The 16,931-nt window shown below is 40.9% G+C and overlaps 2 protein-coding genes across 6 annotated transcripts in view; one reads left to right on the plus strand and one right to left on the minus strand.

The window, feature by feature from the left end:
* The window catches only part of OSBPL11 (oxysterol binding protein like 11), a 46,608-nt gene that overhangs the window by 22,357 nt on the left and 7,320 nt on the right, over positions 1 to 16,931 (minus strand). The window contains exons 1-3 of one of the 3 annotated variants that reach the window (XM_079993495.1): positions 13,967 to 14,037; positions 4,452 to 4,520; positions 554 to 729 (exon numbers count right to left, since the gene is read on the minus strand). In XM_079993495.1, coding sequence (XP_079849621.1) covers positions 554 to 729; positions 4,452 to 4,520; positions 13,967 to 13,980 — 259 coding nt within the window. In that variant the 5' untranslated portion in view covers positions 13,981 to 14,037. Of the gene's footprint in view, positions 1 to 553; positions 730 to 4,451; positions 4,521 to 10,193; positions 10,359 to 13,966; positions 14,038 to 16,931 lie in introns of those variants that run through there. The other 2 variants (XM_079993496.1, XM_079993494.1) reach the window with 2 other exon arrangements.
* LOC307226051 (glycerol-3-phosphate dehydrogenase 1-like protein) overlaps positions 13,807 to 16,931 on the plus strand; it is a 31,852-nt gene continuing 28,727 nt past the window's right edge. For all 3 annotated transcript variants that reach the window (XM_079994473.1, XM_079994472.1, XM_079994474.1), the window contains exon 1: positions 13,807 to 13,914. The gene's annotated coding sequence lies outside the window, so the exon portion shown is untranslated. The remainder of the gene's footprint in view (positions 13,915 to 16,931) is intronic.

Genomic DNA, 16,931 nt, shown 5'->3' on the forward strand with positions numbered 1-16,931 from the left:
ATTTTAGTAAAAATTTACAGCACATTGATTGGTTACATCTCTTGTTTTGACTAAAAACACCACTCTCCCCAAACGATGCATATAGAAAAAATGTGACTGTTTTTATGCCAATTATCAAAGTGGAATGGTTAACATGATTTCAATTGTTTAAAATATATATATATATTTTAAAAACTTGAATAAATCTCAAGAACACACGGTAATTACAATAGTTTTGTATATACCTATAATATGCATATAAATATTTTACCACATGGAGACGTTATATTCAGTAATATTTGTGTTATAGTCATTATTCCTAAATTAGAGGATTTCACTTATCTTTAGTATTTCTCTTGTCTACTATGCATTTTTTATGTAAAAAGAAAGTGCTTTATACCTCTAGCAGTTTAATTTGTAAAAAAAAAATTGTTCGAATTCAGACACAGTAATTTTTCAGAATGCACAAAACAGCAAGCAGACACTGACTTGAAGAAGACAGCTACCCAAAGACAAGCAAAGAAGAGGCTAGGCTTCCTCCTAGTGGGGAAGTCCAAGAACTACGGAGTCTTACCTCGCAGCTTATATTGTTCTCCACTAGCTGCATTCACTGTGAATGTATGAGAATCTTCATCACTAGGAGAGATCACAGCTCCAGCCAGCTGTAATGTACCCCTGGGCTTCTGGTTTCTCAGCTGTTCATTCACAAAATACTCCAGGAGACCAGCTTCATTGTTCAAGACAAAATACCTGTAAGTTTTGAGGGAAATAAACCATGTAAGAGTAAAGCAAGACTAAAGGTTAAACAAATTATTCTTTACACAGATGGCCATATTTAGACATTATGGGATTACAGAAAACTGGGTTGTGTCAATAATAGAAATGATTAGTTTTGGAATGCCCATCAACTGACTGATCAAATATTCCATGAAGTCATGGGCAGTCATTGTCTGCCTTGAAGACCAGTCCGCCAGCTATAACCAGTTTCTTCCTGTTAGTTCAATAAATTGACTCCCCACTCAGTGAATAAACTGCCTCTGGGTCCACAGCCATGCTAAATGTACAGGCTGAGGGACAGGACCTCAGATCCTGCAGTTCCCCAGACTGGCAAGGAAGTCCTTCTACCACAAAGGAATTGTACATGTTCATTTTGTCCTTAGAAAAATATTATTTCTCCCCTTGGTATGTAACTCTGTGCTGCTACCGAGACTAATGTTTTTGATGTGGGGGTGGTGAGGCTTTTCAGAGCAGCATAGGGTTAGGCCTGAATGTTGGGGGATTAGGTCACCAAAGTTCATCAGAATACTCTCATCACCAGAAAACCTCTTGAACTTGGACCTGGCTTAGAGGGTCTGCATCTGGTGCTGGGCCATAAAAACAAACTAGGAATACCACTGCTGTGCCATCCCCCTTTGCTGCTCAGTAACCTCAGCGACTGAACTGGCTGAAGTGGTCTCTGGTAAGATTTTGGAAGAACAAGGACAATTATTCTAGGCGATTTCAATTTTCATGTGGGGTCTACTGTCAGTCCAGCTTGGCATTTCCTAGCCTCCATGGCTATGATGGGAACGCCACAACAGACTGTTGGCAAACCACACAGAACAGAGCATACCCTGAATGTGGTTTTTGCTCTGAACAATGGGAGGAGCAGTCTGAAAGGAGGGGATTCCACAATACCCCTGTGTCACGGACAGACCACTTACTGGGAAAGTGCGGACTTCTGGTGCCAGTGTCTCCCTACAGGGATGGAGGACCAAGAGGGATAGCCTACCCCTGAGATTTATGGAATCCAAGGGATTCCTGAATGATATATGGAGGATTTCCCACAGGTGAACCTGTTGAAGATTTCATCACATTGAGAAAAAGTGACACAATTGACCCTGAGTGTCCTCTCAGGTGCTGCAGATTCCAGGCAGCCCCATGGGAGCATAGAAGATGAAGCAGGCTGGATAATGACCAGAATGCAAATGGCACATGTCTCATCCTGAAGCTGTTCAAACACTAGTTAGAGTGCACAACCATGCCGACTATGCAGTAGTGCAGATGGCAAAACTTTATCAGATGCACTGCACCTTCCAGTAAATGTCCAACTGCGTTTTCTAATGTGGCCTGAAGTTTGATCACAACTGCTGTTGTGGGTGGACCTGTAGTGTCCTTGGAAGCCCTTTGTGACCATTTTGCTTTCTACTTTTGAGGACAAACTCACTTGATGCCCGAAGGACACCTCTGTTGAGTTGTCCGTTGCCATGTTTAACCAGCTGCTGCAGCCTGACAGGGTGCATGCAGCAATGCTCTCTTGACCCCTGCTCTTCTTGGCTAATAAAAACTAGTAGAAAGGGTGTGACTGGGTGGGTTCAGAATGTAGCCAAGACATTTCTGCATTGGGGAGGGAAGGCAGCAGAGGTGTAGCCACTCCTCAAGCAGCCTGCCCTGGACCTTTGATATAGGGCAACTTCCTTTCTAGAGGAGGAAAGTCATGGTGGAATCATGGTGGAGCAACTGCAGGCATGCCTAGAGGATACCGATTTTCTAGACCCTTCCCCGTCTAGGTTCAGGCCTGGTTATGGGATGAATCACCCTTGGGTCATTCAAAGGATTACCTTTATTAAGAGCAGGACACAGAAAGTATGACCATTCCCCTTCTTCTAAGGTTTTTGATAGTACTGACAATGGCATCCTCTTGGATTACTCTACAAAATTAGTACAGGAGGGACTGCACTGCATTATCTCCAATACTCATCTGCAGGGTCCAGAGAGCAGGTTTATGACCCTCTGCCCAATATTTTTATTTAGCCAGAAAGGAACTTTTAAGAATGCCACATGATGTTTGCCTTGCTTCCAAAAGATAGAAGTCCTTTAGACTGTCTGCGCATAGGTTGTGGAACTCCTTCCCTATTACTATTAAGCAGTAACAATTGGTGCTTTGTTTCAGATTCCTGCTTAAGACTCTTCTGTTTGCACAGGCCTTTTCTGATGTATGGCTCAGTCACTGGTTATTGTGCATTGCAGCCAATATATTTGCTGAATACTTTATAGGGGGAGGGAAACACAGCAGCAGTTTAGGATGGAATCATCTAGATTAGGGAACAGGGCTTAGGGACTCCTCCCCAGCACTGATGCTCTGACCAAATTCAGAGTTCTATGCCTGTGTTTAAAAAAACGGGTTGCTGCTGTTTCTAAAAAAAGATTGGTAGATCCAGTCACATATCATGCATGGCTTGGTCCTTTCTGTTGCTGTACTTGTAAATTATGTGTACAACATTTTTAAAACTTGCTAAGTTGTCCAAGACATCAGGGCTGGGGAAGTGGGATAATTTTTTGTGAAGGACTCTGTTGGCTCACACACACCAAATAACACTAATGATAATTGTATACTACTATTTCCATTATTAAAAGATGAAATTGTGCTACTGCCGATTCATCACCGCCTGTTTATAGGCCAATAAAAATGCAATGGTTTCCTGTGGGGTTAGTTTAATCACTATATAGCACCAATAACAAAATATGTATTTGGGAAACCTCAGTGCAACAAAAACTAGTTGCTGACACATTGAGGGTTCAAGTTCAAACTGCACAGACAATAAAGATGGGAGACGCAAATTGATACAGCAGATATTTAGAGGAAATCGTGAAATGCTGTTCCCTTAGCTCAAAACACACAATGCAATACAACTAAGGCATTAGGATAGAAAAGGAAGGTGAAGTGCTTGGTTCACTTTTTAATTCTTCCCCTTAACCAGCTCTAAAGTCCAAGCGAATTTAACAGGCTTTAAAAATATACTGATGTGATTAACCTGAACCAAAACATAGTGCATACTTCAGAGAGCCGGGAAGAAAAAATAAGGAGGGGCATACCCAAATCTGTCAAATCTAAATAACATTGAGCTTTTGGGGTAGAAGGAGAGACTGCAGGGGTTGGGAGCAGCAGCAAAATTTGAATTCCTCAAAGCCTCTTTAGATTTGTGAAAAACAAGCACTTCAAACCTTTTTCAAATGTCCCCAAATACTAGGTATACTAAATATTCTCCAAGAAGTATCTCAGAATACCATCTGTAATATTCAACAGGGATGCAGTATTTTCTCTTGTAAACACTATGCTTTTCAAATGTACTGTACAATATAACATTTGAAAGCAAAGCATGCCTCATTATTTGCACTTTACTCCCAAATATTAACTGTGCTCTGGGTTTTTCAAATGTGTTTCATAGCAGAGTTTTTCCTCAGAAACACACAAAACCTACTAGTCAAATGAGGGCATTTACAGCTCAGGCAATCAATGCCTGGCACAAAAATAAGAGATTACTGATGCAACACTTCTGCCTTTATCTGTAGTTTGCTTATCCTTTTCTAAAACAGAACAAAAGCAGCCCTTGACTATTTCCAGCATTTTAAAACAAATCCCTGCCTACTGATTAAGACAACTTCATTTCATCATTAGGTAATACAGTGAATTTTTAAGAAACCGTACTTACCGGTACTGCCAGCCTGTGACAAGATTTGTGTATTTCATTAAATAGCCCGATATATTTTCCATGTGGTCACTGTGACAAATATAAGAACAAAGTCCATCAGAAAAAGAGTAATAATGACAATGAAAACATTTCACGTAGAAGTTCTGCAATTTCATATTTGCAGCCTAAATCTTCTTCCAATAACTTTATTTTTAGAAGCTGACTCTAAGTCAGCATTAATGTCAAATGACTCTGAAACAGAGACTGCTGCAAGTGCTTGGTCTTCTCCTTGTCTTTGCAGTGTGGATTCAGAACGGGAGATGCTTTACACCTACTACGCAGATTAAGGGGAGCCAATTCCAGCATTACTGACACAGAAACCACTTTGAATCTGCATTAAAATTGCGCGGCACCTCTCATTTATAAAGCTTCAACATTAAGATTAAATTACTCAACACACTTAAGGTTTCTAATTTCCCCCAAGATTACGTCTGGGCTCTTGGACAACTTTTCACTATGAAAATTGTTCTTAACTAAGGCTAAAAAGAACAGGCTTAACAGAATGGAGTTAAGCAAATCCATCACTGGGCACTAGTAATTAAGGAAATAGTTGTTTCATTTCCAAACACACTGTTCTTGGAACCTCTAAGTGCACATTATAAATTGTAACTCTCATTGGAAAATGGAATATTTGGTGCAATTCCAAAAATCTAAAAGAAAGCTCTGAAACCCTGCCATGGTTCAGAAGATCATAGGCTTGTTTACATGTTGCACTGAACACAGATGCAAGCAATCTTTACATACGTGCAAGTGTTTGTGCAAGCATGTGCACTTCCTAATTGATAAAGGTAAAGGTAAAGGGACCCCTGACCATTAGGTCCAGTCGTGACTGACTCTGGGGTTGGGGCGCTCATCTCGCTTTATTGGCCAAGGGAGCTGGTGTACAGCTTCTGGGTCATGTGGCTAGCATGACTAAGCCGCTTCTGGAGAACCAGAGCAGCGCATGGAAACGCTGTTTACCTTCCCGCCGGAGCGATACCTATTTATCTACTTGCACTTTGAGGTGCTTTCGAACTGCTAGGTTGGCAGGAGCAGAGACTGAGCAACGGGAGCTCACCCATTGCGGGGATTTGAACCGCCAAGCTTCTGATCGGCAAGTCCTAGGCTCTGTGGTTTAACCCACAGCGCCACCTATACGGCTCAACTAATCTGTATAGGCTGTGCACTCATTAAATGTTATATGTGAATGTCTGTAGAAGTGTACATATCAACTCTTTGTGTATACAGATCATACACTTGTTGAATGTAACATCTGAACACCCTTCATATCTTAGCTTAATAAAGTAAATTTACTAGGTGCAAATAATCAAAAGCTGCTACCTCTCTCTGTCTCTGTCTTCCTCCCTCTCTCTCTCACACACACACCTCTCCCTCCCTCTCTCTGCCTAAGTGCATTTCTCCCTCACACAAACCACACATTCAAATATACCTCCCCCCTCAGACACTACACACATATATATCCATCTCTGTGCCCAACTGCATAATTCTTAAAACACACAGTCCTTTCATGGGGTGAAGCAAGTGCCTTCTGCAAGCCACTCAGAGTGGCTGGGAAAACCCACCCAATGGGCAGGGTATACCAGTAAATAATAATATCATTATTATTGAAATTATTATTTTTATTCTGCCAGTTCTAGGTAGGCAACAAACAAGCAAAGAGGATGGGCCACTAGGCAAGCAAGGAAGTCATCCCTACCATTTCTCTCCCCCCCCCCCACATTCCTTGCAGACCAACCAAATCCAAGGTGGCAGGCCCTCCCAGCTCAACCCTGCCCCCGCCCCCAAATATTGAGGGTTACCAAGCTGGCAGTCGTGGGTGCCATGGTGCCTGGAAGAACCAGGGAAGGCCTTCTGCATTGGTTATCCCCAATTTAAAGAGTGTGCCTGGGCCACTAATAAATGGGCCACAGCACCTACACCAGACGCCCTCCTCCCTTTAGACACTGGATTCCCAGTTAGTATCAGCTCCACCATCTATTCTATATATAGTTTGTTCTTCAGCCCAATGGACTGCTAAGACATTGTTCCTAACTGAATCCGCTGTAAAGGAAACATACTGCTGTGTAATGCAAGTATATGGACATGTTACTGAAATCCTTTTGGCAATCTCTTCCAGCAGGTCCACATGGACACTCAACAGAAGAGGACAGAATGAAACCCTGACATGCCAGCACAGAATTACCGAAGAGTGGAAGAACAATCCCTGATCCACCCATGAGACTTGCCCAATCAAAAAGGAGAGTTCCACTTCTGGGTTCCTAACCCCAGTCAGATCCTATAAGTGGCCCACCACGTTGGGTTGATGTAACTCTGAAGTGATATTTCCAGCCCTGGTTAAAGTACATCAAACAATCAAACTGGAAAATCTACCATTCAATGAATCTCATGCTGTACTGGGAAGTTGTCAAGGTAAAGCAATGCTTCTCCGTGGTCACTTGGGAGAAAAGCAGCCCTGCATGCCTAAACACCAGGAATAAATATTTTAAAACCTATAGAAACTCTAAAAGACCTATAAAAATCCAAAATCAGCATATCCCATACAGCTAAGGGCACAGCGATATTCTACTAGGCACAGCCTTACTAAGCAAGTCAGCACTGCTGGGTGCCTATTTCATGTGCAAAACACAGAACCTGCCCTAGATGCAAGCTGAACTGAAGCATTTACTAAATATAATGACCTATTTTTCATTTAGAATCCTACATCAAAGTGCCTTCCTTTAGAACTACAGACACAGGGTGTGTGAATAATTGAAATAGCATAAAAGAATCAGAAATGTTACTCAATTCAAGGGTGAGAAAGAGCAACACATCTTATAGTGGCGCAAACTGCCAATATTTTTAAAGTGTTGGATGGCACAGAACGTGGTGTCTAGTATTTTTCTCAAATTACATCAACATAGAACTACCTTGCCACAATTTGTAAAGGTGAATTGCCGCAAGTTGTAGTTCAGAGGCTTGACTCTTTTAACAGAAACTATGGCAACAAAAGAATTAAGCCAAATCCATGATGAAAAAATTGACGAGTTACAGACAGAAAATATAGTAAAGATGAATGAGTGCATGAATCAGTGGCTGCCTCAGCAGAGAAATCAGGCATGTATATCATAAATCAGGTGGCTATGGTATTAAAATCTGGCTCCTATAAAATGCTTGTTGCAACGTGGAGAAAGATAGATATTCCTTTGACCATCTTTTCTCTTTTACTACATAATAATTCTGGAACAGGAGATTAAGATTTAATCATATTAGTTTTGATGATTTAGTCAATGAAATTGACCATTTTATATATGGACATAGATCAGCCATAGTGGTGTAAGCATTAGGGAAAATACAAAAAAAGTCTCTTGGTATCCCAATTCAAGCTTTGGTAACTGGTGAATTGGACTATTGAAATGCATGGGCTACCCATGAGGCTGATTTGGAAACTGCAGCTAATATAGAATTCTACAGCCTGGTTTTTCCTTCTGGAGTAGTGAGACTAGTAATTTGGAACAATACTTTTATTGAAATCAGACAGCCACCAGTTTTGTTGCCTACTGAAAACACTTTTGTCAAAAACTTTTAGAGAATAATTTTGACCAAGTGTTGGTCATTTCTTCCATATTTTGTTATCTTTATAATTTTACAGTGTTTTCATGATTCTGTTGTACACCTCTATTGTTTTCAATGAGTTGGCAATGAGTTGTGTGTGTATGTGTGTGTTAAAAATACAAATTACTCTTGTCCATTAGGCCCTTGTATATGACAAAAAGCTTCATTCCATTGTTGTCTCTGGCGTTTTTCACCAGATTCTTTCTTTGCCCTTCCAACTTGCTGAAGAACGTCTCTTTCCAAAAGACTAGAGGAAATATCTCTAGCCATCAAGGTCTAACCAAAAAAATAAATAAACATATATTCTTTGCTGAGTGATTGGCTGCTGATCACAGTAAATGAGCTGAACTTGTAACAGCATCTCTGTCTGTCTGTCTGTCTGTCTGCCTGTCTGTCTGTCTGTCTGCAATCAACCCAAATGACATGGAACACAAGAGATTCTATCCAACATGGCACTACATTTAATCCTTACATCAGTGCAAGGATTTCTAATTGCACAATGGAACCTTCTCCCATGCACCCCCTAGATTTGTTCCATGGGTTCCCTGAACACTCCTGAAAAATTTAAGGAGGGTACAAGGCATACAGTATGGGAGGGGGAAAGGGGAGAAGGTCCCAGTGTGCAAGAAGAAATCCTTGACGGGAAAGGTTAGTTGAACGTTACCCATTATGTTCCAGCTTCCTCTAGTTCAGCAAAAGCATTACTTTTGCTAATATTATATTAATTTACCGTAATTATGTACCAGCAAGGTAGGCAAACAACAGTATGTATCAGAAGAAAACGCACTGGCTATGAAAGTCACCTCCAGGAATGTTAATGTGTCCCAAACTTTGATTTTAAATGCAAGCAAGAAGTAGCACTATCCTGATTGACATTCACAATACAAATCATTCTGTGCTACTGTTCAAGAGCACTTCTTAGTTAAATACCCACTATCTGAAGAAAAGAAAGTCATTTTTATCCAGCATCTACAGGAGAAACATTTAGCTTAAGAACCACTTAAAAGAGTTAATGCACTGCTGTCTCCCTGAAATGTTGGGAAACACAAGAGTCTCCGCTTAGTTTCTGCTTCTGTTTACCCTGTAAACACAACACCACAAAATCTCAGCAAATGTGTAATGCCCCCCACACCACCTATTGTTTTTTTCATGAGGTCACGTAGGGACAAGAGGGTACTTCCTGCACTCACCAAAACACTCAGCCCCACTCCTTTTCCTGTTAACTTGCCCCTGCAGGAGGGGAGCGGAGTACAAAACAGGCAGTAACCACAAGCAAATAAGACTTGGCCAGTCTAAAACAGATTTTCAAAAACTGCCGTAAGAAAAATCTCAAGACTGGCAAGCTGTCCTTTAAGCATCCCCAACTGTAACAGGCAAAAACAAGATAGGTTGTTTACTTCAGGTCCAAGAAAAGTGGACTGAAGCTCCAGAAAAGGAAAGGAGCACAGCCCACTGGCCAGGGTGATGCTTATCTATCTGTAGAAAACCAAACTTATAATGGAAAAAAAAAAGTTGCTTTGCTGTGCTGATGCCCCAAGCTTAGTGTGAAGAGTGGAGAGGACTTGCACCTAACTGGGAGAGATGAGGGAGTAAGATAACTCTGTCACTGGTCCTGAGAGAGGAACAGTCAGGGGTGCGAGAAGAAGAGATCAGGGAAACTTTTGTGCTTCCCTTGGCAACTGTCCATATCTCACATTTTAAAACCCATTGATCTAATGCAATGAACCTTACAAAACAGCTCTGTTCTAAAACAGTACAACTTATTTATATCACAGGCAGAAAATGCAGTATTAGATCCTCTGCAGAGCACTGTGAGGATAGGGAACAGAGCCCACAACACCATGATTTTGCAACACAAAACAACTTATTTGTGGCAGTTCCAGTTGCTAAACCCTGCTGCCTAGCCTGCATCAAAATCAAATCACGTGAACTAGCTTTCTCTCTGAAATTAAAGTGCTTAAAATGGGGAGCTACACTCCCTACTCACTGCTGAGAAGCCTAGAACAAGCAAACAGTTCACAATCAATTTGCAGTTCTGAAACAAATTGCTCACATGTCTGGTCAACGTGCACCACTTAGAAAGTAGCTCTCCTATCAGTCTCTGAAACCTACCTTTGAAGGGTCTTTGAAGAAAAAGCATAGAAAAGCAGAACAAGCCCATAAACAAAGGCTCATTTCCTCTCAGCTAGAAAGTGAAACATGTTTTTAAGCAGAAACATGTTTTTAAGCAGTAAGCCTTAGTGCTCAAGGTCTGTTTCTAGCCCCTTTTATGTATCCAACTCCTCCTGCCCTGCCCAGAATGGGTTAGTTAGTGTCTGTAGATGAGAAGCATGTGTCTACATCCTCATGACCAAGTTAAGAGTCTTGTAAGCTTCCACTTACTTTGGCACAACAGTCAACAACCCTCATTGACTTGCTATCTAAGGCATGTTTTAAATTCTGAACTGAGCAGCGTGAAGTGTTGAGATAACCAAAGGCCACTTCAAAATGGCTCAATGAAGCAGCAGTTTCAGGACTTGATCTGAACTAGAACTCAGTTACAGCATTCACTCCTGAAACATATCACACACAATATCAGTACATGCCTGCAGCTCAGGGAATGAAACCTCTCAGACCTGGCAACTCCAAAGGCTGCAGCACATATTATGTGTGGCAGATGAACATTTATTACCCTGTGTACAGGCAGTGGAAAAGAACAGACAGTTTCACCTTTCTAGTGCACACACCACATTTTTGTGTGTGTACGCAGAACATTTAGGCTGCTGTCTTATGCATGTTTACTTGGGAGCAACTCAGTGAAACTTAGTTCTAAGTAAGTATAGACAGGATTTCACTACTAATGTGTGAAGCAGCCCTTTTTTCTACTTTCAATTGTACCGTGTGGCCATATTTTTCAAAAGCTGAAAATCTGAAGTTGTACTAAGGAAACACATTTCACATTCAGAAGAGATTATTCAAATGTAGTTCCTGCAGAGAGACTGAAAAGAATGCCAGCTAGTGATAAAGCTAAACTGACGTTCAATAACAAGAATGAATTCTAAGGATGATACTCCAGATCAGCTCTTAGCCCCTCAGTTCCTAAAAGTTCTTCTTCAAGAAACAGGATGCTGTCACCTTCTCTTGGAGACTAGGACTTTGCGTGTTGTTAAACAATGTTCTCCAGGCATATGGAATGGTTAAAGAGAAACACACCCATCCCCCACGAAACTATTCTGTTGAAATCCTAAGCACTTAAGACATGGAAGAGAAGGAATGGAATTTTCCACATCTTATAAATGGGCCCAACCAATTTGTTTGCATCCCACAGTTGGAACTATGGCACAGGGAACCAGCACAAAGGCAACTCCCAGAACAGAGGTGAGTCTAGTCAAGGTCAGGCACATGAGCTGGAGTTGTTGACCAACAGGAGCCAAGGCAAAGTACATAGAGGAAGAGAGATCTTTGGGAGCTGTTGTACCAGCAAAGGTCAGTCAGAGATTGAGATGCTAGTACAGATAGATAAACTCCTTCCTGATCAGCAGCTGACTGCATGATATACCTGATGCCTCCTCCTCTTGAGTAGGCTTGTCCTTCTGAAGCTACCTTGCAATCACTCCTTTGTCAATTCATTACCTACCACCGGGCTTGCCTTCATCTTAGTTCATGGGAGTTCGGCATGAAGGGGAAAGAGCCTGGGTCCATTTTACATGTGGTGCAGCAGCTCATCAGGGGCTCCAAGAGAGTCAGTGTTGTATAAGAGTATTGGACTATGACTTGGGACACCAGGGTTTAAATCCCCACTCAGCCCTGAAGCTCGCTGTGTGACCTTAGGCGAGTCTCCATCACTTACCATAACTTACCATAACACGTCACAAGGTTGTTGTGAGGCTGAAATGTGGAGGAGGAGAACTATGTACACCATCTTGAGCTTCTTGGAAGATAAAGGTGGTACATACATTTAACTAACTAATTAATTAATTAATTAATTAATAAGGTGTCCTCATTACCTGGAGAGTTGGGTTGTTTAGGGCACCCTTCAAGTGTGCTGGGGCTTTCTGCAGGGTCCTAAGCCACTTGCTCAAATAAATATGCACATTTTTGTTATTTTTATTTGGTTGAAAGTTGAAAAAGAAATAAAGAAGGTGTACTGTATGAGACCACAAGCTGGTAAGACTCGGTTTTTTCAGAGTAATGAGAACAAATTGGACAATGCTCAGGGTAACCCATGAAGACAATGTGCAGCATTTATAGTTACCATTACTGAGTATAATTTCTAAGAGAATTGTAGTTCAGCACCACAGTAACTTAAAGGTTGGCTTCAACCATAATTCCAAAAGCCTATGAGCTTCCAAAATCATGAAGCCAGATCACCCACTTACTTACTTACTTGCTCGCTAGTAGTTTGGATCTTCTATTTATTTCTTATATTTATATCCTGCCTTTCTTCCCAAGAAGAACCCAAGGCAGCTACAAATTTCCTCCAGGAGCAACAGCCAATTTCCGCAGCACTGAGTGGCTGAGAGTGCCTCACTAATCACTACTTAGTCCAAGGCTGCAGTCTGAAAGACATTTACTTTTAAAGTAAAAATGCATAGGATCTGGCTCTAAGTGCAACTGATGTTCACTATTCAGCCTCAGTCTCTTGCCTTTGGGAAGTGGGTCATCCATGTACAGTACTTGTTGCTGAGTCCATACTGGAGGAGACAGCACCAAGGATTTCTCATCTCTAGAACAGGTGTCTGAAGCCACCAAGTAAGCAGATCAGCAACAATGCTGTTTCCCTAGTGCAGGCAAGTCCAAAAGACAAACAAACAACACTGCGCAATCTTTTCGGCTAACTCATGGCTGTCTGATCAGATGCCAATGTGACATATCTTATCTATCATTTCAGATTTTCAAGCCCCGAAGGTCATCTCAGCAACTGTCAGTCAGAACATTACAAATCTCAGGGGGTCCTCATTTGCAGGTGTGCATTACTCATTATTTATATGGCAGTGTACATTCACATCATGCTTCACAGACAGTTCCCCTTGTTTTGCTACTTAAAAGCAGGCTGCAGCCTTGTCAGAAAAATATATATATTTACATCGTTGAACACACAAGTCAATTTATTAAAGTTTATACCCCACTAACCCAAAAAGGTTCTCATGAATTTAGTACAATGCAGTAAGAAATAGTGTTTCTGTGGAGGCTTGGAATGGTAGAAAGATGTAAATACTCAGAGACATGAAAGGAGGAGAGGTCACTGCTTTGGAAGGGCAAGTCTGAAGGAACACAGACATAAAAATAGAACAGGGGAGTTAAATGGAGAGAGAGAGAGAGAGAGAGAGAGAGACAAAAGGAATGTTAGGTAATGTAAAAGCACACACGGTAGCATGGGAAGGGGTTGGAAAAGCTCATATGAACAACTTGGACTCCATACATTAAAGCACTGGAGGAAGCCTCCCTGAAATGACAGCTGTCTTCTTCTTATGAAGCTAAGATTCAGATCAATGTTATTTGAGAAAAGTTAGCCTCTAATTTTAAAATACCAATATTGGTTCTAGCTGTGTCACTTTAAAGCAACTAAACGGAAACTTGATTTTCAGGAAGTACGATCTTAAGTAGGGCACCCATAAATCATTACAGAAGCACTGCAACCAAAAAATCCACAAGATGGAAACATAAGAAAAAGGTGGGTGGGGGTATCCCAGTGATTAGCAGCTCACTTACTGATGTCACAATCCACCCCACTACCCAATTATGAGCTGTTTTCAGAGATATAGGACAAAATGAATAAATAAGCTGAAGAGCTGGCCAGAAGAAAGGCAGCAGAGGAAAAGCAAACATGCCTGGCTCAGCACAGAATCACCAGGTAAGGGTCTTAAAGCAGAAAGAACAAGGAATAAGAAACCTTAAAGACTTACACAGATTGTGGCATAAGCTTTCGTTTGCCAGAGCCCACTTGGTCAGATTGTTAAAGCAATCATCTTAAGAAACACCATGGAAAAAATAAACAGGTCATGGTAATAGGTTCAAGCTCATTTTGAAGCTCCCAGCTGAGAATGAGAAACTGGTGCAAAGGTTAAAGTACACTGGGTAGGATACTATCTACATCAGATAAACTAATATGCTACAGGCTCTGTACCCTAACAAGATCAGTCTCAGCAGCTCAAACAACTAAAAATTCTTTATTAACTGGAACATGAGGTGCCTACAAACTGAACTTGGGGAACCAGTCAGAATCAAATGTCTTTCGCAAGTGGAAGCCAAGAGGAGTTTGTCAAAATAAAAATCAGAACAGAACATTGTACGTGAGGGAAGAGATACAAAATAAAATAGGAAAGGAGGAAAGGAAAGGCTGGGATTTTTGAAAGCATCAGAGAAAACTAGCCATCAACAAATTATGCAAACAAACCACCTTACTCATCAGAACAGCAGACACTTTCAATTTAATGGAAGCTCTGGCAAAGTACCAACAGTCTAATCTCCATTAGGTCAATTATTACTACCTATAGAATTCTAATGCACCGTCCAATACCCTAATATGAAAAAACGTGGGGTTAAAAACTGGGAAAGATTCAACAACTGTGTTAAGGAAACCAATATCCCGATTTTCATTTTCATGACTTGCAAGCTTAAAAAAGACACAGTGCCACCCGCTTATGAAGGGCTAAACCACACATGTGATTTTGCCCAGAGAACATTGTAAGTATTATACAAATACACTCTTTGGTCCCATAGTCATTTCCAGTAGCCCAATCACTCTAAAGTGAGCTAATGTACCCAGTCTGCCTTTCCCTATTTTACTTTTGAGTCAGGTTTGCAAGAATCCAACTGTATCAACTTAAACTGCAAGTTGATACACAGTGGGGCAAACAATCGCATTTTTAAATTTACACTAACTGATGGGATCTGAACTGGGAAAGAGATATTTGGGTTCAGATGGATAGTGCAATGATAGCACCAGCTGTGGGGCAGTAAAAGAGGCAAAGTATCTAGGCATCACTAGGAAAAAGTCTGAAAATACAACACTTAGTATCATAATGCCCCAATATAAATCTATGGTGCAGTCAGATTGGGAAAACCATGTACCGCTGTAGTCACCCCATTTCCCAAAATGGACAGTGTAGAGCTGAAAAATGGCTTTGCTAAGAAGAAACACTAAAGCATTGGGGGCTTTTCAGTTTAGGGAAGAAAGACAAGCAAGGGCAAGGAGGAACACTCAAGAAATGTATCAAATAATTAGTGATATAGAGAAAATGGGGAGAGATAAATATTTCTCCATCTTTCATAATACTGGAACACATGGGAAGTCAATGAGATTGATGGGCAGTAGGTTCCAGACAGAGAGAAACAAGTACTTATTCATGTAACATTTACAGTATAAACCTTTGGAATTCGCTCTCAAGATGTGGTCACGGCCTCTGGCTTAGACGGATTCATGCAGGACCAGCCCATTACCAAGCTACTGTCTGTAGCGCAACTGAACTTCCAGGTTTAGAAACAATATACCAAGTTGCAAGAGGGCATAGATACAACAGGAGTGGGGAACAGGTATTGCCTTCATGTCCTACTTGCAGCACTCCTAGAAGCTTCTGACTGGCCTAGCCGTGTGACCCAGCAGGACTCTTAACGACCTTAACATTGCCTTTCTCTTTTTACTGCCCCAACAGACAAATGTTATGCTATGTAGTTATGTTGGTGCCTAGAATTTCCAAACATTTTAAAACTACCCATGCCTATGTGCTTCTAACTTCATTTAGCTCATTGAAGTTTCTGAGTGTTCTGTAGAAAGGGGATTCTGATGAAAAGTACTGTCCAAAAATAGTGGCACTATGGAATCACACCGCAGATCTAAGATGATGCCACAGGATGGCAAATTAGTCCCAAGTTCAAAATGAAACAAAAGTTGAAAATCATGTTACATGCACACAGTATTCGCCTGGTCAAGTTAAAGATGACATCCTTTGATATTTGGTACATACTGTACTGAATGTTTAGAACTTAACTATTTCTTTGTGCAATCTCCTGGCACTCCCATTTTACTTGCCAAAGAAGATGCCTACAATTTAGGGATTTTTTAATCAAGAGTTTGAAATGGCTTAAGTTGGTGTGTACAGCATCTAGCTTTCACACCCACATAACCTGTGAAGTACAGGCTTAGGGAAGATAATCTAACCTGGTATGTGATGAAATGTCAGAACAGAGAGAGTATTATAGCATTTGTGGCTATATAACAACACTGTTATAACAACACTGTTAAGACTCAGCATCAGGAATGAAGAGTCTTTTCTTTAATCTGGGAGTCATATTGATAATTTAAAAAGCAGCCAGCAATCTTACACATGTCCTGTCATCTGTCCCTTTCCCATTCCTCATAGACAAACAGAACTGTAGTGCATTATCCCTGGGATAGCTCAGTCGGTACAGCATGAGACACTTAATCTTAGGTCATTGATTTGAGCCCCATGCTGGGCAAAAGGCTGCAGGGGGTTGGACTAGATGACTCTTGTGATCCCTTCCAATTCAAAAATTCTATGATTCTATTATTCTACTTAGAGGGCTATTTTCTCCAATCTAAACTAATAAATAATCTGAACCTGCCTAAAAATACAAAAGGCACAAGAAGACTGCATGCACAGTTAATTTAGACCAACCTGTCTAATCTGCAATCTATCATGAGAAAACTGGAATGTTCTAAACATTAATAAATTCCAGAATATTTGTCCAAGTTGCCTGAAATTTGGCATGGAGTATCTATCTATACACTGAGTACCATATGACCAGATTTCAGACGGATCCATTACAAAGATGGTTGAAATATACAAGTTTCCCTTCTTAATAATTGTTGTGCTCCCTCATAATATCTGTTTTTCCCTTGTCTCTTCA

Source organism: Podarcis cretensis, assembly GCF_951804945.1.
Source record: "Podarcis cretensis genome assembly, chromosome: 1".
Lineage (NCBI taxonomy): Eukaryota > Metazoa > Chordata > Lepidosauria > Squamata > Lacertidae > Podarcis > Podarcis cretensis.